At 59.5% G+C, this 25,733-nt stretch overlaps 1 protein-coding gene across 5 annotated transcripts in view; it reads left to right on the top strand.

The window, feature by feature from the left end:
• ACOT7 (acyl-CoA thioesterase 7) overlaps window positions 1–23,514 on the top strand; it is a 90,576-nt gene extending 67,062 nt beyond the window's left edge. For 3 of the 5 annotated variants that reach the window (XM_032495064.1, XM_014553436.2, XM_032495065.1), the window contains exons 8-9: window positions 6,455–6,639; window positions 23,108–23,514. In XM_032495064.1, the coding sequence (XP_032350955.1) occupies window positions 6,455–6,639; window positions 23,108–23,206 (284 nt within the window). In that variant the 3' untranslated portion in view covers window positions 23,207–23,514. Of the gene's footprint in view, window positions 1–4,899; window positions 4,931–6,454; window positions 6,640–23,107 lie in introns of those variants that run through there. The other 2 variants (XM_032495067.1, XM_032495066.1) reach the window with 2 other exon arrangements.
• Window positions 23,515–25,733: the final 2,219 nt, after the last annotated feature.

Raw genomic sequence — 25,733 nt, 5'->3', positions numbered from 1 at the left:
GCTCAGCGCCAGCCCAGCGGAGTGGCTCTGAGGGGTCCAGAAAGGAGGGGCCCCTATTCTGAGTAGGGCAGTTGCACAGCCAGATGGGGAGCAGCCCTGGGACCCAACCTGAGAGCAGCTCCACTGAGCAAAATCGAGGGGCCCCGTGCTCCCCGGCACTGGGCACCTAAGAGGGACCAATGGCTTTTCCTCCAGATGGCAGAACGAGGAGCAGGGACGTGGATGTTTAGTGATGGCAGGAAAGCTCAGGACGTGGACCAAGGGGTTGCCCTTCTCTTGTTGGGCATAGAGTTAACTTCCTCCTAAGTTGAGTGTAAAACTTAATCAGCATAAGGACTGTTTTTAAAGTAATCTTATTTTTATGGAAAAGGTGCCAGCAGGTGGTCCTGGGCACACGAAGGTGACTGAGCAGGTGGGCTCCCTGGGTCCGTGGCCACCACGCAGCAGCTGTCCACGGCCAGCACCCGGCCTTAGCGGGCAGTGCCCACACCTTCTTGTTGGGGAAATGCCTGAACGTCACCCTGGCCGTATCCCATCTCTCAGACACACAGCCCGGGGTGTTCCCTCCCTCCCACCACCCATGAGCAGCATCCTCCTGGGAGGGGTGCCCCCAGCCCTAAGTCTGATGTGACAGTGGGGAAAAGCCCAGACGTTACATTGTGTCGCCAGGGACACATGCTGTCTGTATGAGTTTCTGATCGATGCTGTAACGAATTATCACAAACTAGTGGCTTAAAATAACAAAACTCATTCCCTTACCGTTCTGGAGGCCAGCGTCTGAAAGAGGTCCGCAGGCTGTGCTTCCTGGAAGCTCTAGGGAGAATCTGTTTCCTTGCCTTTTCCAGCTTCTAGAAGCTGCGTGTGTTTCTTGATTTGTGGCCCCTTCCTGCAACCTCTGCTTCTGTCACCCCTTCTCCTTCTTACTCTGACCTCTTGCCTCCTTTTTTTAAATTTTTGTTTCTAGGCATTTATTTTTTTTAAATTTATTTTACAATATCATTTTTTTTAATACAAGTATAGTTGGTGTACAATATTATATGTTACAGGTATACAATATAGTGATTCACAAATTTTTACAGGTTATTCTCCATTTATAGTTATTATAAAATATTGGCTGTATTCCCCACGTTGTACAGTACATCCTTGTGGCTTATTTTATACCTTATAGTTTGTAGCTCTTAATCCTCCCCCCCCCCCATCTTGCCCCTTCCCCGTCCCTCTCCCTACTGGTAATCACTCATTCCGTCTCTATATCTGAGTCTGTTTCTTTTCTGTTATATTCTCTAGTTTGTTGTATTTTTTTCTTAGATTCCACATGTAAGTGATATCTTACAGTATTTGTCTTTCTCTAACTTATTACACTCAGCATAATGCCCTCCAAGTCCGTCCATGCTGTGCGCCAGAAACTAACACAACATTTTAAATCAACTGTACTTAAGTTAAAAAGCAAACAACCAATCAGCCAACCCATTTAAAATATGAGCAGAAGAACTGAGCAGACATTTTTCCAAAACAGGAAATGCAGTTGGCCAACAGGAACAGGGAAAGTTGCTCAGCATCACTCATACCAGGGAAATGCAGATCAAAATCACAATGAGACACCACCTCACCTGTCAGAGTGGCCATCCTCAAAAAGCCTCCGGCCTCCTTATAAGGACACTTGAGATGGCACGGAGCCGTCCGGATAACCTGGGGCCATCTGCCCATCTCTAGGTCTTTAACTTAATCCCATGTGCAGAGTCCCTTTTCCATGTGAAGTGAGATACTCGCAGGTTCCCTGGATTAGGGTGTGGGCATCTTGGGGGCCATTAGGATACCCACCTTTGGTGTCTTAGCAGATAGAGTGACTCTCGGACTTCCTCAGTTGAGCATATTTCATTAGAAGAGCAGCTGGAGTGGAGAGGAAGCCAGGCCTTTGGGTTGACCAGCTTCTGCAGACGTCAGGCAGGAAATTCGGCCCCTGGGGTACCTCCTTACTCAGGAGAGCACTCCTGTGTACGCTACCAACCAAATGCCAGGCCCAGCTGTGACCTCACCTGTCACTCGGGAGGGTGTCCGTCAGGAAGCCATGCCTGCAGCTTTGTAGCATGAAAACTTAGCCCAGGAGGTCAGAAAACAACTTTGAATTTCAGCCATGAAGGGTGTGTGCTGAGAGGCGGGGCTCGCTGCACCCTCACATGTAACACAGGGGGCTTCCTGGGCGGGCTGGCCACAGGTGCAGTCACGTCTCAGTGTCAGCTCCTGCACCACTGCTAACATCCCAGGTCCCAGGGAGGAAGGGCAGGTTTGTTACCGTGTTCTTCGCCAGCTGAAGAGATGGGACACCCTTGCCGACAGTCGCCCGCGTTATTCCTTTAGTCAGCATCAGAAGCGGCTTCCTGCCCTGTGTAAACGTGCCTGCTGCAGAGAAAGGAAAACGAGGGGAGTGATTTGTTTCAAATGTCACTTCTTATTACCTTTTCACCCCCTCAAGACACTGCAGAGGGTCTGCGGACACACTGCCCCCTCGGGTTTGAGATGCCCTTCCCCAGAACGCTGTTACAGAAGGGCGCTCAGACCCCACCAGAAATGACCGTCCTGGGCTTCTGTCCACATGACATGGTCAGTGTGTGGAAGTGACCTCCCCAAGGGATGGTCACTCCTGCACCCATTTGCAGATGAAGAAACCAAGGCACAGCAGGTTCCTGGCTTACTCCTTTCCTGGTGGCTGAGCCACGTTCAAACCCAGGCCTGTGGGACCCCAAAGCCCATGGAACCCAGAGCTCCTCATCAGGGCACGGTAACCTGAGGGAACTGCAGTCTCCTGGGGGTTGCTTCAGGCCCTGAGAGCCTGCCTCCCATGGAGACACTTGAGGGGGCTGTCTGTGTCAGGGTTTTTCACCTGTGCCTGCTTCAGAGGCTCGGAGGAGAACTGAGCGGTCCCCTCCTGGCCTCCTTTCCTGGGCCCAGAGTGGCCCCAACACCCCGCCCCTGTCCGAGGCAGCACATGGTGCCCAGCGGGACATGGGCAGATCACACCACTTTTAAATAAACTAGCCATGCTCCGGGTGGATTCGGACGTGTGACCTAGTAGAAAAGGCCCCAGGCAGTGTCTCAGTGCTCTGGCTGCTCAGCCAGGCTGAGCGCATCTCCACTGCCCCCCAACGGAGCGGCCCTGCGCGCATGGCAGGTCATGCTTGCTCTGGCAGTTTCTGAGACAAAGTGAACTGCAACCAAGTTAGACCCGAGTCGGGGTTGTCCCCCTACTCAGACGGGCCCCCACAGTGTCCCAGGCCGAGGTTGAGGCTGGCCCAGCACGCAGGAGGTGAGCCGCCCTTCCCGTGACCCTGCCCCCGTGCCCAGGGGAGAGTGGAAGGAGCGTGGTTTCGGGGCCTCGCGGGGCCGCTCGGGCCGAGGGTGACCACGGTGCGAGTTGAGGCCAAGCGTCTGCTGGAGGGCCCCCATCCGGCTGGGGTTGGCCGTGGCCTGCTGTCCACACTTGGGCCACATCCCCACTGGTTCAGGGGTGGTAGGACTGCCAGACTGGGAGGGGGACGAGCATCATCAAACAGACAAGCTAACAAGCCCACAGGTACCTGGAGCTGGACGCCCTGAAGGAGAGGAGGGAGCCCTGTTCTAGAAAGAGCCACGGGGGCGCCTGAGCTGCCGTGCAGAGGGCGGACCAGGCACGGCACTGGGAGCAAGAGGCAGCGTGGCGGTCTGTGGAGCGGATGTGTTTGCACCCATGAAGCTGAGACCCATCACTGGTAACCCCCCACCACTGTGGACCGGCCGCTCCGGGCCCTCGGGTCCAGTGGCTGGAGGGAAGGGAGGAGGGAATAGGGGCGAGCCTTCCTGACATCCTGGAGCTGACAGACAGTGGACATGGCTGGGGCTGCCCTGAGGCGCCCCTGACCACCCCTCCCTCGGCAACTGACCACAGACCCCAGGGTCGCGAGGGGTGGACTTCCCGAGCCAAGGGCCGGGGGAGGGGAGGTCCTGAGCCCGGGAGGGGCCTCCGCAGCACTGGGGTCTCTCCTTGTCAGTTTCAAATTAGGTCCCAGCCCCTCCGTTACCGAGTCCGGTTTCCAGCTTTCAAGCACCTCCCTGTGGCTGGCCAGCCAGTGGTAGCTAAAGCCCGTGGCTTGTGAGGATAACGATGTTGCCGTCCCTGAAGGGTGACGAGACTGGCGCTTTGACTGTAATAGAAGTTTTCCCGACTTTTAGGAAGCAATCGTTGTGCCTTGTACTGTGAGTGCCACTTGGGGCAGCGTTTTCTTCTGTGTCTAATGCTCGCTGTTAACATACTTCGTTGTTTGAAGTCGTTTTTTGCTTTTGTTTGGTGTGGCAGGTAACTAGGTTTCTATTTACTTATTTTGACTGGAAGTACTGAGGGCTGAACCCAAGACCTTGTGCATGCTAGGCACACAGTCTACCGCTCCCCCTGAAATCATTTTTAATTGGAATTTTCTTTGGATTTCTACCCAAAATGAGACGTGATCACCATGCGTTTGCCGTGGTGGTTGGTAGGGGACTTATGTGGGGGACAAGGCAAGGATGTGTTTCTGTTTGTTCTTCAAAACAAACGGTGGGCAATGAAAGGCCCCAAATTCACTGCTCCCGCATCCCTGCCCCTGGCTGGGGAGTTCTTGGGGTTTCCTCCCTCTTGAGGGAGGGGCTTGTCCTGCTTCTCAGCCTGTGACCCCAGTATCTCTGTCTGGTTGTAGGTGAGGGGACACTGGCTGGCACTGGGGGCGGCCTGATCGGGACAGGCAGGGGCGCCGGAGACCCTCAGGGACGACCACCTTCCCTTCCCACTCTCTCACTGGAAACGGCCCATAGGGGCCACGTGAGGGCCCTTCCCAGGGTGGGACCCGGCACTTTGCATGTTGCTGACCCCGTGGCCTTTCTTCCCCCCAGCAGTGGCTGCGTCTGACCTGGAGAGCCCCCTGTAAGTACGGAGTGAACGCGGCACGGAGTGTGCTGGTGCTTTATAACACGAGTAACCGCCGCCGCTTCCAGCCTGCCCACACGCTCACCCCTAACAGTCCCGTGCTGCCTCGATGTGTCTGTCTAACTGGGTCTCCACACGTGCTTTGTGGGGCCTGTCTCCACTGGGGTTCCTGGGTGTTAAAAGCTCCCTGCAGCCAGCCCTGGTTCTGGGGAGCATTTCCCAGTGTCCTGCGTAGGACTTGGGCAGGAAATCTCCTTGAGCCCGAGTGCTGGTGGTGGTGGGGCTGTTCTGAGCCCCCGAGGGAAGCCCCAAAGGATTAGTGCTGCCTCAGGGTCCAAAATCACACCGTGGGTGATGGTAATGATGGTACCCGGTGCCCCCCGCCCCCAGGCTGGAGCCAGCGGCAACTGGCTCATTTCATGTTAGCCCCGTAGTTACCCTGTGAGGCAACCCTGTCTGTTTACAGGAGAGAAACCGAGCTCCACGAGATTAAGTCCAGGGAAGAGGGTGCCGAGGACGGTGTGGGGGGCATGACTGGGAAGGTGGGGAGCACCTAGCAACTGTGACCTCCTCCTCCTCCTCCAGAGGAGACACTCCCAAGGTGCAGCCACCGGGATATATACTTGGGACCCCAGGGGTGTGCAGAGAGGTCGGGCTGGGGTCCTAAGTATAGGAGTGTTGTGGGAACGCCTGTCAACCTACAGGGAAGAAAGTGCTGGTGTGGGAAGGTGGGGAGCACCTGGCGGCTCTGACCAAGGACAGGGCATGTCGTGGGAAGGCAGGTGTCCGAAGCTCAGAGGAGAGGCTGGTCTGGTGGGCAAGACTGACAGGGAGGAGGGGACCCTGACGGGACAGACGCGGTCCTACCTGGACGGAAGGGCAGGGGGACGAGGGCTGAAGTGCAGACTCCAGGGGGGACTTCCGACCGCGGTAAGCGCGGCAGTTGGGCCTGACCCTGTGTGTGATGCCGTCAGCCCAGCATCGGGAACACCGGAGCCAGGGGGTTGGGGTGGGGCGGGGGCCGGTGAAGGAGGGTTCTTCAGTGGTGCTCAGAGTACAGAGAACGTGGCGGGGCAGCCTCGTGGCTCCAGGGGCACCAGTAAGGCCGCCGCGTGCACAGTGCAGTGGCAGATTTGTCCTGAGCCTGCAGAGGGGGCTGGCCCCCAGGGCAGGAGTGACTGGAGGCACCCGTCCACAGACGCTGCCACTCCTGGGGGTAGAGACCCATGCTTAGAGGGGATGGGTGGGTCTTGATGGCGGCTGCCAAGATCCCTTCAGCTCCAAATGTTTATGTAAACGACGAAAGGAAACCCTGCTCACTGGAAAGGTAATCCGTCAGGGGCTACTAGTTAGGCAGTGCGATGTTTTGTTGTTTTAATGTCCTAGCAGTTAGCAGAAAGGTCTGTGCTGTCTAACCAGGTGTCTTTTAGTGTCCCCAGTACCGCTGATGTCTGCGCCCCTCCCCGCCAGCCTGGCCACCCTGGGCCGGAGGCTCCCTGACCCGCTGTCTGTGCTCTGCAGGCTATGTCATCACCATCTCTGGGCGCATGACCTTCACGAGCAATAAGTCCATGGAGATCGAGGTCTTAGTGGATGCCGACCCCGTGGTGGACAACTCCCAGAAGCGCTACCGGGCCGCCAGTGCCTTCTTCACCTACGTGTCCCTGAGCCAGGAGGGCAAGTCTCTGCCTGTGCCCCAGCTCGTGGTGAGTGGCCCGTGTGTCCCTGGGAGCAGCCGCCCTCCCCTGCTGGGCTGGCCCCTTGGTGCTCGCTGGGCTCCCAGGAGAAACCAAGTTACATGAGTCCATTCTGGACACCGGGTACAAATGCTAAAGTAGGGGTGGGGCCCTCCCAGGGGCGAGCTCTCTAGGAGCCCTTGGCCCAAGTGTCCTGCATGATGGGAACCAAACCAGACCCCGGTACCTCGGGGCTGGGAGTCTGGGCCTCATGGCCTTTCGCTGCCCCAACCCCCTGGGGCTGGGCTCTGCCCTGGGTGTGCAGGCGGGCAGCTGCCGTCGTGAGCAGAGCTGGGGGTCTCTGGCCCAGGCACGGGTCCAGGAGGGTCACAGCCACCAGCAAGCTTTGCTCAGCCGTGGTCCCAGGCCCCACAACTCCAGAGGCTGCTGCTGGGGCTGTCGGCGGGCAGGCTCACTAGCGTTTTCTTAGCTGGGTGAGCAGAAGGTTGGCTTCACTGACCTGTGACGCTTTCCCTCCCTCTTGCCCCCGCCCCCCACCCCAGCCCACATCTCAGCTCTCGACACCCGCAGGCCCCCCATGCTCAAGGCCACAATCCCAGAAACTTTCTGGGCTCCTGCCCCCTCATGCCCACCCCTGCCCAGTCCTGGCAGCACCACCTCTCTCCCAGCCCAGGTCGCTGATGGCACCTAGGGCCACCACAGCCTCCTCCCTGGTCCCTCCCTCCCTCTCACACTCACACACACTCCATTCTTCACAGCACCTGGCTGATCTCGTTCTCAGCTCTTAAGATCTTGTCACTTCCTTGCTGAAACTTTGGGTCCTGGTGCATTTAGAATAAAATCCGTACCTAAGACTCATGACTTGAGGCTGCGTGTGCCCCACCCCAGCCCACCTCTGCCCACCGCAGCCTGCTCCCTGCCCTGCCTGGAGCCACCTGCTGCCCCCGCACAGGCTCCTGGCTACCTGTGGGGCTAAGTCCCCTCACCCCCGTGTGAGCCCAGTGTCATCTCCTTGGAGGAGTCTCCTTGACCTCCCATCCAGAGTGTCCTGGTCACAGTCTGGCCTCACCCCTCCCTTCTGTAAAACACCATTCCCCCGACTGAGGGGCGCTGGTCAGTTGCCGCCTGCCCCTCCCCCACTGGACTGAGCTTCACAGAGTGTGGAACATGTGCTCCTAATGGGTCACTGGGGCCTGGGACAGTCCTGGCACTTAGTGGGTGCGCTCTGGAAGATGTGTGAATCCTACTGTGCGCCAGGCCTGCCCTTGAGCATGAAGCCAAGTTGGGGAGGAGAGACAGGCGGTGTGGGCGCTCGGAGGAGCAGGGGGAGCGCGCTGCGCCCGAGGCCTTCCACCTGGGGCAGGGCGTGAAGTGGTGCCAGGGCGGGGGCAGGAGCCCCCAGGAAGGCCAGTGGGGCCGGGAGCCGCGCTGGGAGGTTCCAGGAGCTGGAATCCCAACAACTTGGCAAGTGCCAGCCATGCAGGAGCCTGAGGGCAGCAGGGGTCAAGGCCGGGCGTGGAAGGGGGGCGGGGTGGGGGCTGGGGTGAGGCACTCGTAATTGTGTATTGAATGAACGCATGAATGATGGGTCCAGATTCCCCTCGAGGCTGGTGAGCCTCACAAACTCCCCAGCAGTGCCAGTCAGGGTCACTGTCCCACCTGGCATGTGTCCTCATGCCCAGCGTCTCTGAGTCCTCTGCCTGCTTCTCTCAGCCAACCTCATCCCAGCCCTGAGGGCCGGGCTCCCCTGCTCGCTACTCTGTTACACAGGTGAGGACCCCCTCGGACCAGCCAGGCTGAGGCATTTGGGGAAGGTCACGCAGCTGGTCCAGGGGAGCCCGGGTTTGCACACTTTCTGTTGCCGGGTGTGGAGAGAGCCTCCGTTCAGGCTGCTCCTGGTTTCCTCTTGAGCCAGACCCTGCATCTGTTACTGGGGGCAGCTCTTCTGGGACCAGGAAGAAACCAGAACCCTGGGCTATAGTCAGGGTGAGGGCGTGAGGGGCAGAGAAGCCTGGGCGGTGAGGGTCCCGAGCGCCTGGCACTTTTGTGTAAGCGGCTGGCAAGTGACTCGGGCTCCTGCCAGTCTGAACCCTGCTTCCAGAAGTGCCTCGCGGGGCCCCAGCTGCCCCCACAGCGTCTGCTCCCCGCGCAGATCTGCGCCTCCCGGAGAAGCGTGTGTACGGAAAACCTCTGTACCAAGTAAACAGGTTGCATGTAAGGTCTCACTTCCTCACACAGCCCAGGCACAGGGCTCCCGCTTGCTTCTTCCTGTGCCCGAGGATGGCCGCCTGCCTGGCCAACCCTGGCCTGCCCGTCACCAGTCCCTTCTTGGTAGCTGCAGAGGCGCCTCCTTTCTGGGGCCTCAGTCCCGTGGGGGCGGCACCTGGCTCTGGTGCGGAAGCCATCCCACCTCGCCAAGGCTGCCGTGGCGGCAAGGCCCAGGGGAGCCTCAGCTGCCCTGAGGGTCCTCCCTGTCCCTCCCCCACTCTCCACACACCTTCCCACTCGCTCTTTGCTGCATTGGGTCCTACCCCGGGGCTCCAGTGAGTCAGGTGGCAGGTCATGATCCTCCTCTGGACATTGGCAGGGGCTGCACAGAGGAGGGTTGGGGAACCTGGCCTTGGAGGATCAGGGTGCCACCATGTGAAGGAAGGAAGGAAGAGCCAGGGTGGGCGCCATCCTCAGGCAGGCACCGCACTTCCGACGTGCCTGTCACCGCCGCCCCCCGCTGCCATACGAACCCTGGCCCTGCCACCTGGTGACCAGGCCTGTTGGTGTGGGGGTCCCATCAGCCTCGGCCTCTCCCTCCCGATGTCTCCAGCCCCACAGCCCCCAGCCTCGGGTCTGTCGTGAGAGTTCCTGGGCCCAGTGCCGCCTCCCTGGGGCCCACCTCCCCCTTGCTCCTGCCCCCATCTCTCACTCCAGTCCCAGGCAGGGGCCCCTCCCCTCCGACAACACTCCTGACGGAGCCCCCCTGGGCCTGCCACACCTGAGCGTGAGGACCGGGACGCTCGTCCTGCCGCACCCCCCCCCCCCACCGCTGCCAGGCACCTCGGCAGGATGGCTTCCGCCCCCTCAGTGATGCACGTCCGTGCCCCTGATCTCTGCAGACGGACCTCACCTTCTCTGACCTTGACCTTCACAACCATGTGTCTCTGGGTCTTGGACTGCTTATTCTCAGAACCCTTCCTGCCCATCTTGGCCCCAGTTGCAGGCTTGCCCTCGTTTTCTCCCAGACCCTTGTCCCATCTCTCTCCATATGGCCAGTGTCCCTCGGGGACACCAGTCAGCGTGACTGCTCCCAGCATCTCCATCCTGGATACTGAGTTCCCACCACACACACACGAATCCTTGACCTCTCTCCTCCCCACCTCCCGCCCTCCCTGGCCTCCAGCCTCTAGCAGGGTGGCCAGATCCAAGGACCATCTCCCTCTTTATCTCACTGGCCTCTCCCTGGCTTTGGTACAACTTGCTGAGCCTCGGTGAAGCCTGTGTTCCCTCTGCAAGGGACTCCAGTGTCCAGACAGCCACGCTGGGGTCCTCTGAGCATAAGGCTCTGATGGACCCTGACCTGTATCCTTCCCTTCCTGGGAGGCTGGGCCCAGGCCCGGTGCCTCATCTGTTTACTCCCACATCAACTGCCCCCTCTGCTTCTCTCCACAGGGTCTTAGCAGGCATTTCAAACACATATTATTCTGAATTAAACTTGTAGTCTCCAGCCACCCCCCAACCCCCGCAAAAATCCCACTCCTCCTGGTGTATTTCCTCTCCTGGTGAGTCTGGGAACCCAGCTGGCTCCTCTCTCCTGCTCAGCCCCGCGCTGCACGCCCGCCTCCCTTCCTGCTGCCCTCGCTCTGATGCTACGCTGTGTCCGGGCAGGTTTGTTAGAACAGGATTCTCCCTCTCCTGCCTAAACTGCTTAGCGGCTCCTTGATGGCACAGGGTCCAGCCAAGCAGGCCGCCTCTGTTCCTCAAATCCCAAACTCAGTGCTGCCATAGGGCCTTTGCACTTGCCATTCCTCTGCCTGGACACCTTCCCTCAGATTGTCGAGCCATCTCCTTCCACTGTTTCCCAGATGTTTCCTCTTTGATGGCCTTCTCTCACCTCTCTAGACAAAGCCTTACCACCCAGTGGCTCTTTCCTATTGCCATGCTGGCTTTTGGCACTCGGCACCATCTGAGATTGCCCAGCGAGCATGCACGTCTGTTTAGTGTTTGTCCCTGGACCCAGGGTGTGACCCCAGGATGCCTGGTGCAGAAAATGTCGTGAGTGATTTACACGCTTGCCCGCTGCTCCAGCCACATCTCTCTACCCTGCTGGACAGCTGGAGGGATAAAGGCATGAAGACCCCATGCCGCCCTCCCCTTGCCTGGGACAGGCTCACACCAGGGAACAGGCGTCACTGCCTGGTTCTAGTCGATGCCCTGACTGTACTAGTTGTGTGACCTCGGGCACATATTTCCTGTGCGCCTCAGTTTCCTCATCTGTACAATGGTGCCGGTTCTAGTATGTGACCCAGAGGGTGGGTGAAGATTCCACAAGCTCGTTTATATCAATGGCTCCATAATGGCCTGCTGCTGCTCACTGTTCTTGCCCAGAGTCCTCCTCGCTAGAGCCCCCGCCCTGCTAGAAGGAGAGAGACTGAGAACCAATAGGGACAACAGAGGATGTTAGATGGTGGCAAATGCTGTGAAGGAAAAAGCAGGAGGCGGGAGGTCAGCACGTGCTGAGAGCAGTTGCAGCTGAAATAGATTCCTTCCAGAGAGGGCCACAGTCAAGTCGGGCCAAGTTGGTGGGAGAGAGAGGAGAGGAACCGGGAACTCAGAGGGCTAGGGGCCGAGTTGGCCACTTGTTCCAGGAGAGGAGGGGCAGTGACACCCCCGAGGCCACCCAGCAGCTAGAGGGCAGGCCTGGCCCCGAGACCCAGGACTGTCCGGGTGGCTGAGGGAGGTTGGGGCCTGCAGGACTTCCCAGATGCTCATAAGGCCCAGGATGGCCGAGGAGTTGGGACCATCTTTACTTTGGAAAGGCTCCTACAGAGTAAATGCAAGTGGACAGGGTGTTCCGGCAAGGTGTGCGGTACAGCCTTGGCTTGATCGAAGGCCCCCTCCGCCCTGCATACACCCCAGGACTCAGCCCTCTGGGGAGCCCCGTGCTGCAGCCCTGCTGGAGGCTCCGCAGTCTGTGGGCACGGGGAGGAGGGCCTGGCGCTCCAGGGTCCAGGCTCCCGTAGAGAGCAGCCTGTGGTCGAGGAGCCCTTTGTGGGGGAGCCCGAGACTGTCTGAGAGCTGGGAGGCAGTCTGGGGGCCGGGCCGGTCTGTGTACCCGGGAGGCTGCTGGTGCCCTTTCCAGAAACCTCGGCCCTGGGGCTGGGGGTATCGGTACAGAAGGAGCTGGCAGGGGTGGTGGAGAGTCACCTGCTGGAATGAAGGGGATGGTGACTGAATTCCCAGATTTGAAGGGCCAGTGGTTGGTGACTGGCCACATCTTCTGCCGGCTGGCTTCACGTCAATCCAGGCTATTTCTTGCTAATTTAAGATGGTCTTTACACTTCACTGAGGTGCCCTGGGGGCCACCGACGTGAATGAAAACAGCCTCGGCGGGGAGAGGGGTTGACTCCCCAGAGAGGGTTTTCAGCTCAGCCTGGCCCCCGCGACACACACAGGAAACACCAAAGGGCAGTGTCGTCCGCCTCTCTGCCCGCGTGTGCTCCGAGAGGCCTGGGTGCGTGGCCCGCCGTGGGGGCTCAGCCCTGCCCAACCCCACTGTCAGCACTTCATCCTCTAGTCTATTTTTAGCTCCCATCCTCAGGGCCTGGCTGACACCGAAGGCAGCGTGGCTGTTTGGAGTTTTTCTTGATGAATATTTTATGCTGGGGAAGGCCTGCTGCACCGCGTCCGGCAGCTGCCGGCACTTTCCAGGCTAATTATTAGAGGAGGCAAGGGCAGGGCATGGAATCTGCAGGCCCAGGCCCGGCCGGCCGGCCTGCCCCCCTCTAAAGGCCTCCCTGAGACTGTGCGCTCTGGCCTCGGGGCTGGGGGACAGGCCCGCACCGCTGACCAGAGCTGGAGAGGTCCCCGTGCCGAGGGACATGGAGACCGTCAAGCTGGCTCCCTGGGACCCGGCTCCAGTTTGGCCCCAGCACCTCCTGGGGCGGCTTCTGCAGCCCGGGTGTGGGAGGCCCATTCAGCCTCCAGACTCTTGAGAGCCAGACGGGCTCTGCGTTGAAGTGGGAGCAAGCCAGTCCTAGGCGCAAGGTCGGCCTCCTTTCCTGGTTCAGACACGGGTGCTGCAGTCGCCGAGGGCCTGGAAGACCCACGTGAGGCCAGAGTGGCCGGCGTTTGGTGAGAGGAAGGTGGGGGGAGGTCGTGTTGCCCTCAACAAGGGAAAAGCCTGGAACCATCCCAGGCACTTGGTCGATGTGGGTTTGGAGAGAGCACTTCCACTCAGCTGCTCCCGGGGGTCATTTGGGAAAATAACGTTTTTCCCAGGAAGCTAAGTGGAACAGTCTTTGCGAAGCGGGTTTCCATGGCTCCCAGAAAGCCCACATCCTGGAGCGAGCCTGTGACACGGGGGTCTTGGCCGCTGCTTGTAGCCCCTCACCTCCTGGTTCACCAGGGACAGCTGGCACTCAGGGGACAGGGGCCTCTATCCCAGGGCCTCCATCGTCAGACCCTGAAATGATAAGCTGGGACTAACGCAGGAGGCAGTGAGGAAATTGGGGAGGCAGCCATCCTTCCCTCTCCTTTAGATCGAGGCTCCCTCATGGCCCGTGGGGTTCCACCAAGTGAAATGTGTGCTTCTGCACTTCATTGGCTATAAAGTGCTTCCACTGGGAACATCACCACATCTGGAATTCAGGGCACCCTCGGGGGCCAGTCTCCTGAGCACGCACTCCTGAGGCCCGGGTGCCCGCTGAGGCCACTCCCTGTCTCCTGGGAGGGGCCAGTGGAGTGAGTGTCCTGGGTGCCCACAGGGACAACAGTCTGGCCCCTGGGGAGCTGAGTGTTCTCTGGGTGTCAGGACGGATTGTCCACACCCACAGACAGGCCACTGTGACGGAGATGGGAAGTGGCTCATCCAAAGTCAGATGCCGACTCTGGTCTGAGGATCTAGAGCAGATGGAGCCCCTTGGCCATGGCCAGCACCTTCCTGTCTCTGAGTCTCAGTTTCCCCACAGTTGTTCTCTGCGGTCTCTCTCTGGGCTGTCTCTGTGATCCAACCCGAGGGCTCCTCGCTCCTTTGCACTGAAGAGGAAGCACACGGGCCAGGCTTCCAGCAGCGGTCAGCTCCTCGCTCCCTGGGACTTAAGCCTGGAGATGAGGGGCTGTGGGTCCTCCCAAGGGTTGGTTCCTTGAGACGAAGCATCAGCAGGACCACCTCCCCCGATCATGGCCAAGCCTGCTCTTCACAGCCCAACGTGGCATACTTCCCACCCCCGGGATAAAGGGAAGAGGGTCCCCATGCGGAGCTTGTGGGCTGGGGCCCCAGGCAGCCCCATGACTTGGGGAGACGCCTCTGTCCCAGACACTCATGTGCTGGAATGATTTGCAGTTGCTCCCTAATTTAAGAAACGCAGGTGTACTGGGGACCGGTGGGACTGATACGTACGTTCCTGGAGCACCTGGGAGACACATCACTGAGGGAAGCTGTGCCCTCCTGCTCCCCCTTCCTGCTGCCAGTCCACAGGAGTGTGTCAGGGACTAGAACATTCAGGAAGCTTCGGGACCCAGTGTTCTGCTCTCTCCTTTGGCTTTGGATGCTTAGCAGGGAGTCATAATAGAAAAATGCCAGAATCTTGAAGTTGTTCCTGTCCCCTGAATGGGTGGTGTTTGGAACTTCTAGTGGTCTGTGGGTCCCACCTGCCCGGGAACCAGGGCTGTGGGTCCCACAGGGGGCGTGGACGAGAGGGTGCGGCCTCCCACAAGCCCGGCTCTCCCCTCCATTCTGCCGTGAGCCCAGACTCGTCCTCTGACCAACTTAACCTGTCCAGTGAGCACATGTATTTTGGTGACCCACTGTCCCTGACGGCCCTGGTCTGGCCTCTTGGCTGAAATGGCAGTGCTCTGGAGAACACTCAGTCCACGTTCAACAGCCAGCTCTCCAAAAGGGGCCCAACGCACAGGACTCACTTTTCCTCCTTAAAATGCCCGCAGATTCTGTGCATGGAGTACCAGCTTCTTGGTGCTTGGGCACTGTGTCTCCAAATCCAGGTGACCCCAAGCTGTTTTGATTTCTATAGGATGTGAAAACCTGAGGCAGGCTCTTGGCACTGTTAGGCCTGACCCCACACAGTGCCGGGAACACGGCTGCAGGAGGAGAGGCCCATGGGCAGAGGGCCCAGCCGGAGCTGGGACATTCCAGACCCCGTGGCCACCTTGGAAGGTGAATTCAGGCTGGGGAGAGACGTGTGAAAGTTGTTGGGTCCAGACAGGGGTCAGGGCCACAGGACCCAAGAAGATCTTCCCTCAGGGTGGGTCGTGCCTGGCGTGTCCTGGGGCAGAACACAGGACCAACCCAGCATGTACGAACGATGGCTTCTCGGCAGCCTCGTGCTTTCTCTGTGAGGTGGAGTGGAGCCCCCTGGCAAAGGCTTTCCAAGGCCAGGGACACTTCTGAACCCTGTACTCCAAGTTGCAAGGAAGAAGCAGACCCCGGACCCCCCACAGTGGTAGGAAGGCTGCAGAGGGCCTCCCCACACCCTGGCGCATGCATAGGTTCAAGCACAGTGTGCGGCACTGCCAACAGGAGAGGAGCTGCTTCACCCAGGGGTTGATCCACCCCTAGGAGTGCTGGACACCCCGGTCATGCCTCTGTTGTCACTGCAGGACCCTGGCGAGCCCCTCGGTGGTCTGAACCTTCTGGAGTCAGTCGAAGACAGATGATGCCTGAACGTGTGTCCATCGGTATTGAATCTTTAACACAGAGACCACATCAATGTGGAATTAAGCTTTCTTGCTTTGACCTTCATTGGTTTGCCATTCAGTCATTCAGCAAATGCTTCCTGAGTCCCTCCTGTGTCCCAGGCATGTGCTGGCCTCCGCCAGAGGGCAGGAAGGGCTCTGACACAGAGCAGGTACACGCAGGGCCAGAGGCTCACCAGGAGAATGCAGCCCCTGGCCTGGGCCCAGCCGTGGGAAGGGTTCAGCAAAAGGCAGTCAGGGTCCTGGGAATTGTTGTCTGGTGGGGATGCTATGTCAGCATTCCAGGTACAGGAGCCAGTGCTGCGAGTGGGGCCCTGGGGAGGGGCTACCAAGGCCCCGGGAGAGGACCGGGTCCTGACTCCTCTTTCCTATCAGGGACCGCCACCCTTCACTGCCCTTCCCCAGGCTGCGCCCCAGCTCCCTGCCCCTTCCGCAGCCTCCTATCAGCCCTGATACAGGGTAATTTCATGACTGCACACCAGGGCAGTTATCCTGGGGGCTGAGCTGGTGCTGTGGGGAGAGGGGAGCCCCTGGCACGGGTGTTTATGGCTCTGCATGGGGGACTCATTATTGGACACTTCTGGCCCCGAGCTCTGGAGGCTGCTGTGGGGAGACTGTGCGGGTACCCTGCAGGAGTTTGGTAGCCCCAGCCTGCAGCCACTGGGAGCTGGGCCCACAGGGAGCAGCTGCCCAGCTGCCTAGCCCAGCCCTACCGAGGTCGAGGTCTGTGGTTTGAGCTGCACTTGGGGGACACAGCTGCTTGTGGGGCTGATGGGTCCTGGACACCGAGCTTGTCCTTGCCTAGCCACGCACAGGGCCCCTCACCACACCATGCTGAGTGGCCCTAGTAATCAGAAGATGCCTTAATTGCCTGTGTGATGGTCCCAGGATCCCTCTCGGCTCCTGTTATGAAGACCGGAGAGGCTGCGCAGCATGGCTTCCTAATTAAGAAGGTCCGTGTCCCTCAGGCTCTCAGGAAGTTGTTACATCACCGCTGGAAACACTCCTCGCACCAAACTTTCATTAATTACAAAAAGGACAAGCTCTTGATTTTACTGAAGGTGGAACTTAGTCACTCACCCTCCCTGCCAAGTTCCAAATATGTGTTCTCGAAGCAGAGAAAATGCAAAATGGAAAACATTTGGTTCGCACTGTTAGGCTCTGGAAGCCACAGGCTTCCCCTGCAGTGGAAGGGAGCCCAGAAGACAGCACTGGCAGAAGCGCAAGAGGAGGAAGGGGAAGGCGCATCCGAGGCCCCGCAGCCCGCGGGCGGGAGCCAGGGGGCGCCCTGAGCACAGAGGGGCAGGGTCCCCGGGGCTGAGTGGGAGGTTCCAAAGGCCCAGCTGCCTTAAGATGACCCCCAGGGCAGTGGCTGTGGATCAGCAGCCAGGAGCGCACTTGGTCCCTGAGGCCGTGTGTGACAAAGGGAGTAGTTCGCTAGTGTGCGTGCACACACTCACACACACACAGTGTAACTGCCATGCACGGGGGCCCGCTGGCACTGGCACTGAGGGAAACACTTCACGTTACCTCCTGGTGGGAGGACCTGGCCCTGGGAAGGTAGGCTGCATCCCTGAGGCCACACAGCCAGGTCCCTGTGACCCTGTGTTCCTTGCCACCCCTCCACTGTCCCTCCCACCAGGCAGGTGTCTCTTGGGAAACCTGGGATCACCACTGCCCGCAGGCCCCTTTGCCTTCACCTCTCCTTTTCCGTAGCCACCGGGAGCCCACCCAGCCGTGCTGTCAGGAGCCCTCCTCCCTGCCGACAGCTCCAGGCACTTGGAGGAAAATGCAGTTTCCCACAGAGGAGCTTTGTGCTCCCCCCTCACCCCCAACCCTCCATTAGAAACAGCAACAGCCAACAACTTATGTATTTATTTACTTTGCCGGATGGAGGGAGACGGGCTGCGAGGAGGCGGCAGCTGGGCCGTGGGTGGGGTTGTGTGCGGGGAGCCATCTGTCTCGTTCTGTCAGCTCCGTGCCCAGCAGGGAAGTGGTGGCCCCTCTTAGTCACTTGGCTAGGAGGGCTGTTTATTGGAGCTTGCAGCCCTGGGGAGGCTGAATGCCCGCCAGTCAGCAGGGCAGGGACCTTGTTTCCATGGGGAGCAGATGCAGCCCTGCTCACCTCTGGTTCTGTCTCCTCCAGCGAGGGGAGGGGGGCAGCCAGGGCCTCAATGTATGAACTCCTGCCCTGACTGGGCACCTTGCAGGGCAAGCAGGTGAGGAAGGCCATCAGCACTGAGCACTGCTCCCAGGGCTGGCCGGGCTCCACAGAGCCTGGAACAGGCAGCCCCGGCCGCCATCCCCAGAGACCAGCAGAGACACAAGCCCTCTGCTGGCTTCCTCCTCCCAGGCCTCACAAAGGCCTCAGCCTTGCCCTCCAGCCGGCCAGCTGCCTTCACATCCGTCACCAGGCGGCATCAGCTCTGTCTGAGGGCAGATCCTGGCTGATGAGCTGACTGCAGAATATTAAACGTCGGAGACTCAGCACAGCAGCCATGAGGCCCAGTGCTGGGCACCAGCTTCTCCCTCACTGAGCAGACGCTCGGCTTTGTTGTGGTTTGTACCTGAGCCTCAGCCTCTGCCCCTCCTCAGGTCGCGCGTTGACTGATCTAGTCAGGGAGGCATTCAGAGTCCTTGGCACGCGCGTTCTGGAACATACATGGCCTGTTGGCTGCTGAGGGGTGGGAAGCTGCTGTCCTCTGGGGTAACTGTTGGAGGGCTGGGCCCTTTACAGCTGCACATCAGGGCCAGTGGGACGAGGGGAGGGCAGCGAGGGGCACGACCCCGCAAGTGGACGCCTGGCTCACCGCCCCAGACCCGGCCTGCTGAGGACCCAGCACTACCTCCCCTGGCTCCCAGGTGCCGGCGCTCCCATGCGGACACTCCCCCCTTCCCCCCCCCCCCCCCGCCCTCCAGTCCCAAAGTTTATGACCAAGAGAGAGGACTCCTCGTGAGTGTGGGGGGAAAGCACGGGGGAGGTGGCCCCAGTGTCTGACTCCCCCGAAGTGGGGCAGAAGGGCCGGCATTCTTGTCTATGTCTGGGGGTTCTGCAGGACGCTCGGGCAGCCATGAGGTCCCGCCGGCTGCTCACAGGCAGACAGGAAGGCGCGTGCTTGTCTGCTCTTCTCCGCTGGCAGGACGCGCCTGGCTCCAAAGCTGGAGCAGAGGCTGCGCCGGGAATGCACCCCTGCCCCTGGGCTTGTCCCCTCCTGGTCCTTTGTGCCTGGGGATGGGAGGAGGGGCCGAATTTCCTATAGCCGCATCTACTCTCTCCTGTCTTGTTGGTTTTTCTTTTTTCACTTAATTATAGAAAATATAAGCAAAAGTAAAGAAAAGAAAGAACCCTATGTATTACCAACATGGGGCCAGTCTTGGTCATCTGCCTGTCCCCACCCAGGCTCTCCGGAAGCAAATCTCAGAAATCACATCATCGCCTCCAGGTATTTCAGTGTGTGTCTCCGAGAGACAAGGGCGCGCTATCCTTTGTCGTTGGCTTATTTGTGGTTGGACTGGACTCTGGCCAGCGGGCCCTGGGCTGCGGGTGCCCTGCAGAGACCCCGCTGCAGGACCTGCGGCCCCGGACTCACGCTTATGCCAAGGCCTCCCAAGCCGAGAGTTAGGACGGACCCAGACAGCCACGCAGGTCACTCCCACCCCAGTGACAGGCCCACTGCCAGCTCACATGGGCCACCGTGTTGAGGCCTTCAGTTGGGGACGTGCCCACACGTGGGTGCTCCCCCTGCCCCTCACCGCCATGTGACAGGGCGTCTGGCCCTCGAGACTGCCTTGCTCCTGTCTCCTTTGTCTTTGGTCCAGGCCATTGTCACTTTCTGGTGCTGCGTCGCCTGCCTGTGTTCGGCGTGTCGGCCACTAGCCGATCGGCACCTGAGGCAGGGTCCCCACACCTGGCGCCGCAGTGGGGGCGGTGCCTGGTTTAATTCAGTGAGCGGTCTCCTCTGCCTGCTGCCCCTCCTGGGCCCAATGTGGGCGGGGGCACTGCCGTGCTTACCCTTCCCCTTGACTTTCTGGAAACTCAGAGAGCACTCGCGCTTCTGCGGTGGTTGTGACAGTCACGCTCCCTACAGTTCCCCCATTTCACACGTACAATCCAGTGGGTTTGAGTGTATTCACGGAGGCATGCAGCCACCACCACAGTCAACTTTAGGACATTTCCAAAAGACTCAGGGCACCGCTTAGCTGTCACCCCTCCCCAGCCCCGGCCACCCCTGCTCTGCTCTCTGTTGAGCTGCCTGTTCTGGACGATCCAAGTAACGGGACTCCCACATGGGGAGGGCCTTTGTGCCTGGCTTCTTTCTCTCTCCCTTGGTCCTTAATGACTGGTCTTGAACGGGGACAGCTAGGAGGACTTCTGTCCTCACAGCAACCCTGGGGGGTAGATATTGGCCCATTTCACAGAGTAGGAATGTAGGTGAGTTGTGGGGCCCATGACTGGGAAGTGGTGAAGCCAGATTCAAGCCAGACTGATTCAACCCTAGAGGGGAGGCTGCGCTGGTTTCAGGGCAGATCGAAGAGGCCGCTCTGGGAAGGACATGCAGGGTGCTGGAGGTCCCAAGATCGGGCAAAACTTGGCCAGTGTGGGTCCAGGCATCTTCCAGGGCTGTCAGCTGGCTTTGAGGGCACACGCCACAAGCTGACCGCAGGAGAGTGTGGGCAGAGCTTCCTGTCGGCCCCAAGATGGGAGTGGGGTTCCTGAGGAAAAGGAGTCCCTGGCCAAATCAGCATGGGACAGCCCAGGTTAAACACCATTAACTAGGTTTATTTTACTGCAAGATTGTCAGAACCTCAGTCTGTGTGCATCATGTATTGGGAGGGGCCAATTAGCATGCAGGTTTCCAAACCTGTTTGGCCACAGACCATCAGGAAGCCTTCATTTCCCTTTTGGAGTTGGGGAAACAGAGGCCTAGGGAGGCAAGAGTCCACAGAGCTTTAGCTCCTGCTGCAGGTTTGCCCACAGTGGTGTTAACACAAATGAAACAGTGATGTGTGCCCTCGAGGTAAGGAACCCAAGTGCGTGACGTGGGTGGTCCCCAGGCTCCAGATGGCCGGACAGAGAGGTGGATGCAGAGGGTGGGGCTGCTCCCCTGGCATCTCCCCAGCCCAGCAGCCCTTCCTCAGCCCTAATGCCAGTGTTCCCCCCATCCAGGCCATGGCCTCACGTGGGCCACTCCTGCCTGACAACGGCTCCTGAGCTCTTGCCAGCAGCTCCAAGGGCCATTCGCCACCCTCCCTGTGTCCCCTCCCTAATCCCTGGAGCCCCGAGAGCACTTGGCTGGGGACCCAGGCACTAGGGGACTCGGTTCCTCTTCCGAATCCCACATCTGCTTTCCAAGAACACGGACGGGCTGGAGAAACAGGAAGGCCCCTCACGTGGGGCAGAGCCTGGCTCCGGTGGGCCCTGCAGAGGGCCTGGGAGCGGTCCCCTCTCGGACCTGCTGCCTTGCCCAGGCCACGCTCACACTCTCTTGCTCTCGAGAAATGTTGTTCTTTCTACGTCTCTTGCCTTTCTTCCCCCTGCTCACCCCCCGAGATAGAAGCTCCACCAGCTAGAAGGAGGGCCTGCTCTGGAACACCATGCTGAGGGTTTTGAAAGCTGAGAGGAACCTTGGAAAGTGGTCCAGCTCCCCCCACTTCTCCAGCTCTCCTCTCAGCCAACCCTACCAGGCCCCGACTCCCCGTGTCCCAGCTCTGGGACCCCATAGGCACTGCCCCGATGGGGTCCTCTGCGGATCAGGCAGGAAGCCCAGCTGCAGCCCCTCCTCCCCCTGAGGAAGGGCCAGCCACGAGATTTGAGCTGCACACAAATGGAAGCCGCAGGTCTCCCCAGCTGTGCCAAGCAAGGTCCATGGGGTGGGGGAGAGCCTCCACTGTCTAGCCTGGTGGCCTTGACCTTGTGTTCTTGGCCGGTTGGCTGTCCCCCATTTGAAACAGGGATGGAGATGGAGAAGGGGCAGGGGCCTTCTACTCAAAGTGCTCCCCAGGCTGGCAACACCTTATCACCTGGCTAGAAATGGGTCTTAGCCCCTGACCCCCAGGCCTCCTGGGTCAGAATCTGCATTCACAAGCTCCCCAAGTGATTCGTGTGTACATAAACCCTGCAGAAGCCCTGATCTAGCACATTCTGCCTGGGCGCCCGCAGAAGCCTTTGGCTGGGCCCTGCAGGATGTGGCCTTGTCTTTGTGGGGTGCCTTCAGCACCGGGACTGGGCCTTGAGGGGTCTTGCCCCCATAGAACCACCTGCTGAGATGGAGAACATTTCATTTTCCCTGGGCTGTTTCAGGTCAAACTGCATAGCCTCAAATTTCGTTTTTCAAAAAGGCAGCCAGATGAAACCAGGGCAGGCCTTCAGTAGAGTGTCTTGGAAAAGCCACCGTTTTCCACGTGTGCCCCAAGACTCCAGCAGTAACCCAAGCCACTGTCTCCCTAAGGCGCACGACCCTAGTTCTTTAAACACCCCAATGTTTCATTGGTTCCAAGCCGTGAGGTTTTGACAGTTTGCACCTGGTGACATTTAGAGACCAACTTCTGAGAAGGCTGCGGGGGGGCGGGTGTTTGCTAGAACCTGACATTCTGTCTTCTGGTTGGTTGTTCTCTTTTGCCAATACACTGTCTGTAAAACACTTGGGCCTAAAAATAGCTGCGGGGTTTGGTGTCATTGTGGATGAAGGGCAACTGCCCCATTTCTTTGGCTTTCACACACCCTCAAAGTGTCACAAGGAAATGTCGTCCCAGAGGACTTAGCACAACTCTTTAAGTCCGAATGCCTGGCCCGGGCGCTGAAGGAGAACTTTGCGGTGGGACAGACGGTGGCCTTGGGAAGTGACCGCCTGATGCTGCTGCAGTCATTTCTTCCCCGGGCCACCACTTAGAGGCCAGGCCAGGCCACTCTCGAGAGTGAAGGGTGGGGGACACTATTCACCATCACGCCAGGTCGGCAGGCACGAACCAGGACCGTTCTGGGCGAGACCCGGCCGTGGGCCAAATCCCTCTGCTCGCTTGGCTCTGCCCCGAGTGTGGGAACCAGGCTTCTTAACTTGCTGAGAGGAAGGAAGCAGCGGAGAAGGGTGAGGAGGGCTCCAGGGCCACTTCCTAGGCTTCTGTGCTGTCCAGGGCTCGCCGCCCACAAAGTGGTTACTGCTGCACCTGGTACAGTGAAGTGGCCTCCTCGAGGTCACACAGTCAGCGCGGTATCTGTCCCCGCTTCCCTTCAGGGCAGAGGCCATGAGCGGGGAGCAGGGCAAACCTGGGGCCCCCTTTTCCTTCCCCTGTTCGGCTCTGCTTCAGGCCTCCCCTCCTGTATTTCATTATCAACTGCCTTTTCAGCTGAAGTTCATGACCAGAGAAGCACTGGGCTTAGAATTCTGCCTGCCGCGGAGGGTGACGTGGGTGCCCATGAAGCATCCTACAGGGAGGGATGCTGTCTGGAAGATGGGGCCTGGGGCAGGGTTCTCTGTGTCCTGGGGCAGTGCCCAGGCCCAGCCCACAGTCCCAGCGTCTCTAACCTGCCTGTTTCTCTGTGTGTGGCCCACAGCCCGAGACTGAGGACGAGAAGAAGCGCTTTGAAGAAGGCAAAGGGCGGTACCTGCAAATGAAGGCGAAAAGGCAGGGCCAGGCGGAGCCACAGGCCTAGACAGCCTCTCCTGCCGCCAGAGCCTGGAGCAGCCCCCAGCGTCTGATCGTTTAGAAGTTCCCCCTTGGCCAAAAACCCAGTTCACGTTGACAGCTGGTGTCGTGTGAAGTGTTTGTCTTGCAGTGTTAACCTGTACTCTCTCCTGAAAACCTGTACACCAAAGCTTTATTTATATCATTCCAGTGTAAATGCTACAGTGTTGTCCCGATGCCCCAAGGCATTCCCTGGAAACCCTAGGGAACTACCTGGGTGCACTGTCAGGTATGTGAAGAATCCAGCATCACTAATAAAGCTACTGTTTGGCTGGACCTTGGTCCTGGGTGGTTTGTCTTGGGGGAACTGCTCCCTACCCAGGCCTGGGATGGGGCTAGGGCCCCCCCCCCACCTTCCTAGGGGCCACCCTCCCACCCCTGCCCCTCGGGGTGCCTGTACCTGCGTGCACCCAGAACCCCAGGCACCACAGCACCCACTTGTGTTGGCCCCTTCTCCCCATCCCAGCCCCAAACCCCCGCCGGTGCCCTGGTCCCATATCCTGGCCCCATGTCCTGGCTCTGAGGCCCCACCCAGTGCCCCACGTGCCATCTGGCTGGTGCAGGATGCTGGCTCAGAGCCTGCGTGGCCTTCCTGTGGTGGGGAGCTGGAGCGCTTGTGAGGACTCAGGGAGTGAGGGGCAGAGAGCTGAACTTACCTGGCCCGGAGCACAGCCTGGTGCGTGAGAAAACCCTGCCCCGGGCCCAGCCTCTTCTCAGTAGAGGCCTTGGCCCTTGGGAGCAAGAGGCAGGGATTCTGTTGGACGAAGCCTTCCCAGCTGGTGTCAGGGCCTCTGTGCCTGACCTGGGAGCCCCAGCCACTTGGGCAGGGGGTTATTGGGAAGGCTTGTGGGGTAGGGGGCTGACGGGCTGTGTGTGCATGTGGTCCTGCAGCCTCAGGGCAGATAAGCTGCCAAGGCAGGGGCCAGCTCCCCACACCCACCCATGGTTGAGACCTCTCCACCAAGCACTCCCAGTGGTAACGCCTGGGAGACTCGGGTTCATCTCCGAAGCCTGGAGATGAGACTGGTCGCCAACAGCTGCAGCTGCACACAGGCTCCCTCGGGCCCAAGAGAGAACTCAGCTCCAGATGTGCAGAAACACCCGCCAAGACCTTCAGAATCCATCTTGGGCCCCAGTCCCGGCTGACGGGGTTATTTCCTGCCTGGGAGCCAGGGGAGGGAACACGCTCACCACAGGAGGCCACAGCAACCCTACCCTGTCCCTTGGCCCCCTGGAGGCTGCCTCAGCCTCCCCAGCTCCACCCATACCCTGTGCCAACTTACTGAAGGTAGAGTGGTGCCCTGGGGGAGTGATGGGGAGGCCTGCCCTGCAGGGCAAGCAGAGCGCCCAGCCCAGGCCAGCCAAACCTTGATCTGAGAAACCAGAGTTGGCCACGCAAGCCCCAAAGTGCATGAGCCCCGAGGTTCCCCAAGGCAGCCATCAAAAGCTCATCTCCCACCTGCTCCCCAGAGCCAGCAAAGCCAGAGGCAGGGGCACTAGTACAGGCGGCAGTGGTGAGCAGGGTTGGCGGAGATGCACTTGGGGCCACAGGCGTGGGGCAGGCTGCCCTCTGCCCTCCCTGGGTGGGAGGCTGGCCCAAGGCTCTGGCTGGCTGGATTGCCTGTTTGCCTTAGAAATGCCACACCTGACCACCAGCTGCCCTGTGCCAGCCTCCCACTGCTGGTGGCCTATTTATAACCAGGGCCACCTGGGCAGGAGCTAGCCTGTCCACAGAGGGCTCACTAGGGGCCCTGACCACCCAGAAGCCACACATGGGGAGTTCATGGCCGGGGCTCCCCATTCAGCAGCCTCATTTCATTATGGAGCCTTTACACCTTCACTTTTGCCTCAAGTCTTGACCCTAAGGCTTACTCTGGGTCTCCTAAAAGCTGTTTCTGCGGTGCGGGGATGGTGTGGGTGAGTGCAGGAGCCAGGCTACGGAGTGTGCGGGCAGCACTGGCTGCCTTTGGTTGAGTCTGGTCCTGGGCAGGAGCCCCCGTTCCTCTGACATAGGGCCACCCACTCATGGATGCTTCCCAGACACACATCAGGACAGTGCCGTGCTGGGCAGCCCAGAGTGACTCCAGAGGCCTTTTGTCTAGGGTGTGTGTGGTCACTGGCTCCCTAGAAGAGACAGGCAGGATCTTCTGCTTGGATGGAAGGCCAAGATGCCAGCGGCCACTCTCGTGACTTGGGTCTCCAGAGACCCACATCAAGGGGACTAGTAGGTTTCCCTACCTAGCCTATAGGTGACAGCCTGTGCCCCTCTAAGAGTGCTCAGTGGAGGGGGAACGCCTGAGGGAGGGAAGAGAGAGGGTGGGGGCATCAGTTTGCAGGTGGTCGTGGTTTCAGCTTCACAGATAACATTTCTGAGCCCAAGGTGGGGAGGGGCAACCACCCGGCAGCCCAGTGGTCCATTCACTTGATTCCCTCAGTGGACCCTCAAGGTCCGAGAGCAAGTCTGAATCTTTAGCTGGCCCAACCTCACCACTCCC

The sequence above is a fragment of the Camelus ferus genome, chromosome 13 (assembly GCF_009834535.1).
Source record: "Camelus ferus isolate YT-003-E chromosome 13, BCGSAC_Cfer_1.0, whole genome shotgun sequence".
In the NCBI taxonomy this organism is placed as follows: Eukaryota; Metazoa; Chordata; class Mammalia; order Artiodactyla; family Camelidae; genus Camelus; species Camelus ferus.
This window is presented reverse-complemented; position numbering and strand designations above follow the sequence as displayed.